We start from the raw sequence: 3287 nt of genomic DNA, 5'->3' as shown, positions 1-3287 counted from the left end.
ACCTGGCTGTTTCTTTTTAAAACTTGGGTAGCAGAGGTAGAAGGTGGTGAAGGTCAAGAATGTTGAGTTATTCTTTCCAGTATCTTCCAATGATTCAATTCTGTTTAGCATTTTAAATCAGACAAGATGATAATCAGAGACCTAGCAGAGAATCAAGGACTTTTTGTGGATTTTGTAAAAAGTTCAGTTGTAAGTCTCAGTTGGCCCCCAATAAAGGGAATGGTGTCTCCAAACTATGGGTGGTATGTGGTTCAGGACAAAGCTGACATCAACATCATTAAACAGGCAAAGCAGATCTGTGGCCAGATGCCCATGAAGACTTATGCCTCTTCAGACCCTAGGTAGACAGCAGAGGACAGTAGAGGTGAGGAGGGCAGCTGGCCCACTACAAATGGAGAAAGGAGGTGGGGGTGGACAGGAGATCCTGCTTCCCATGACCCTCTGGCTCTGAGGCTATGGCTCTGATGGACACACACAGCTGTAGAAGAGTGAGGAGCCCCTGGACACTAGTTCTGCCAGAAATGAAAGGAAAAAGAGCTGGTCAGATGCAACTAGGTAGAACTCTGGAGAAAACATGGCTATTCCATTTGAGGATATCTGCAATACCAGAGTAGAAGAGGGGTGGAAAAGGAAGTATCTCCTTTCCCTGTCTAATGAAGAACGGTGCCTGGCTCATGGTAAGCACTATGTGAGTGTTAAAAACAGCATACACAAGGCCACACAAGTAGAAGAGGAAAAGGTGGAGAGAGTGAGCCAGCACTCCCAACACTGCAGAGTTAAGAAGCAGCAAACACGACCCAGAAAAAGTCAGCAATGCTGGTGAAATGCTCATAAAATGTCATAGCAGACAGAAGGAAACACTATTTTGTTTGGTGTAATGAAGCTGCTACTCACGTTCCCCTGACCTCAACTTTCTATGTACTATGTATAATTTGACAAAATAACATCCAAATAGTTTGAGTATTTTTCTAATTGATATAATTTCTTTGTGCTATTAAAAACCAAATGGAAAAGAGAAAACTTTTTTTTTTCCTAGATCAAACTAATCACTAATAATGGGTTAATTTATAGTTTGGGGAAAAATTTAGAAAAGATTTAAATGCTATTATGTAAACTGGCTTAAATTTTGATTAACCGAACTCTTTCTCATTGCATATATTTTGTTGTTGTTAGAGCGACACTAAAATCCAAAAACACTTAAGGATTTAAATGTACTTTTAGGAAATAACAAATGTGGTATGGAAAATATAAATAATCTATTAGTTAAAAAATGGAATTCCTGAAAGTCATTGCTGGGTGATTTGAGGTTGAAGCCATCAAGGAAGTTAGATGCTTATGGAGTATATGATTAATAAGGAAAGGATGACTGTCCTTTTGAAATACAATCTCATTCTTGTAGATAGCATGATGTCAGGAAGTAACAGAATGTCAGGGATAACAGAATGCCAAGTTTAGCCCCTTAACATCCCGACAATACCAACCAATAAGTGTTACAGTAGGTACTCAAACAAACACTAGACAGATAGGTGAAGAATGAATGAATAACTGACCAAAATGTTCATTTTATCAAATATGGTTACAGGCAGGAATCTCTCTCCATCTTCACCTTCCCCCTTCCAACTTGTGGCTTAAAATAGCTTTTTGGTCTCTTCTAAAGTTAATGCTAGAAAATAGCATCTCTTTGGCCTTCAGTCCCCACCCACAATCTCACTATCTGTTCTGTGCACATCAAATTTGCTTAATTGCTACTAGTTGCTATTGTTGATCTAAATCTGCCTATACACTTCAATCTTAATCAGTGAATATATTTAGCTAATTAACAAGGGAATCTACCATATTCTAAAGATGCACCTTTTCCAACCAAAAATTTAAAAGCTATTCTGACAGCCAGCCATCTTTCTAACCCCTGATTATGTACATTTGAAGGAGGGAGCAGAGAAATGATACGTAAGTAATCATTTCAAATACAATCATACATAAAGCAGAATATATGGATTATCAGTGGAATCCCTGTATTGAACTATTCTTAAAAATGAATATTTTAGTAATGATTTGGTCACAATTTTGCCATGACCAAGCTAATCTGGTAAACTACTATGACCTCTTGAATAAAAACATGTTAATTTAAATAAAAAAGTTAAGGTAAACTTAATAGAAAAATACAGAAAACAGGGTTTCCAAAAAATTTCCAGTGTTCGAGTCAATTAATATTCTCCACTGCATAATTTTAATAGTGAAATCGTGATATAAAGTATTGGTATAATGCAAGTTATTTTCTAAGCAGTAGATACATTGTTTCTCTTACCATCATATGCCTATATTATAACTTCAGTATGTTTTATTTTATAGAAATTAACCAGATTGACATTTCAGTGAACAAGAGAACTAAGAATGAGATGACATAAAATATAATGTGACACAGGCTGATCCTAGACTGGCAAGCAAAAACAATTCATGCTACCTAGAAGTCAAAGCAGAATATAGAGAGAGCGGCAGAGTATGGATGGCAGGAAGGCGAGGTAACTTTAGGTTTGAATAATCACTGTATATCTTCCAGATTTGGGGATGGCAGCAAATATGCCACAGTATCCATCTATGACTTTTGGTTATCAGTAGTTAGAAAACTATGCTTGTATCAAACTAATAATGTAAACCATAAAAATATTGCAACAGTATATAGTGTCTTATAATGGAAAAGAATAGGTTCCAGCCCCATACCTGGCCCGCTTCAGCACTGCTTCTCAAAGCCACTACCTTTAGTCATTTGTTTCTAACTCTTCTGATAATCTACATTCAAAACTCTACATAATATAATTATACTTGTAGTTCTTAGTTCAAAAGCCATAAACAACATCTACTGATCTCCCATTAAGAAATAAGGACTTAATTCACATTATCCTTTATTATTCTTACCCCCTCCTCCCAGTTGTTATAGTTTTATTCTTTTACGGGCCACTGCTAACTTTAAACAATATACTTCAGGTTCTAGCTGTTGTTCGATCAATTTTTAACTCCATACAACATAAAATAGGCTATCAGTGATTCTCCCCTTCCCACCAATTCTCCAATCCCCTTCTATATCTTAGCCTCTGACTGCCATTTTTACCCCAAATTGTCAACTACCCTTTCTATGCTTTGTCTCTAAGTTGTTCCTAAGAATTAAAGGTAAATAATCTGTTTACGCTGTTATGAATATAAATAGAATATAAATAACATTTGTTGTGAAAACAAGTAATGTGCTAGAATTACATTTCTATTTTTAGAGTTCCATTTTTATAAACTACATC

The 3287-nt window shown here is 36.0% G+C and overlaps 1 protein-coding gene across 1 annotated transcript in view; it reads right to left on the bottom strand.

The window, feature by feature from the left end:
* The window catches only part of LOC105555412 (5'-nucleotidase domain-containing protein 1), a 48157-nt gene extending 47843 nt beyond the window's left edge, over window positions 1-314 (bottom strand). The window contains exon 1 of the mRNA XM_012002355.1: window positions 259-314. Coding sequence (XP_011857745.1) covers window positions 259-314 — 56 coding nt within the window. The remainder of the gene's footprint in view (window positions 1-258) is intronic.
* Between the last annotated feature and the right edge of the window lie 2973 nt (window positions 315-3287).

Source organism: Mandrillus leucophaeus, unplaced genomic scaffold (genome assembly GCF_000951045.1).
Source record: "Mandrillus leucophaeus isolate KB7577 unplaced genomic scaffold, Mleu.le_1.0 Scaffold683, whole genome shotgun sequence".
NCBI classification, from domain to species: Eukaryota; Metazoa; Chordata; class Mammalia; order Primates; family Cercopithecidae; genus Mandrillus; species Mandrillus leucophaeus.
This window is presented reverse-complemented; position numbering and strand designations above follow the sequence as displayed.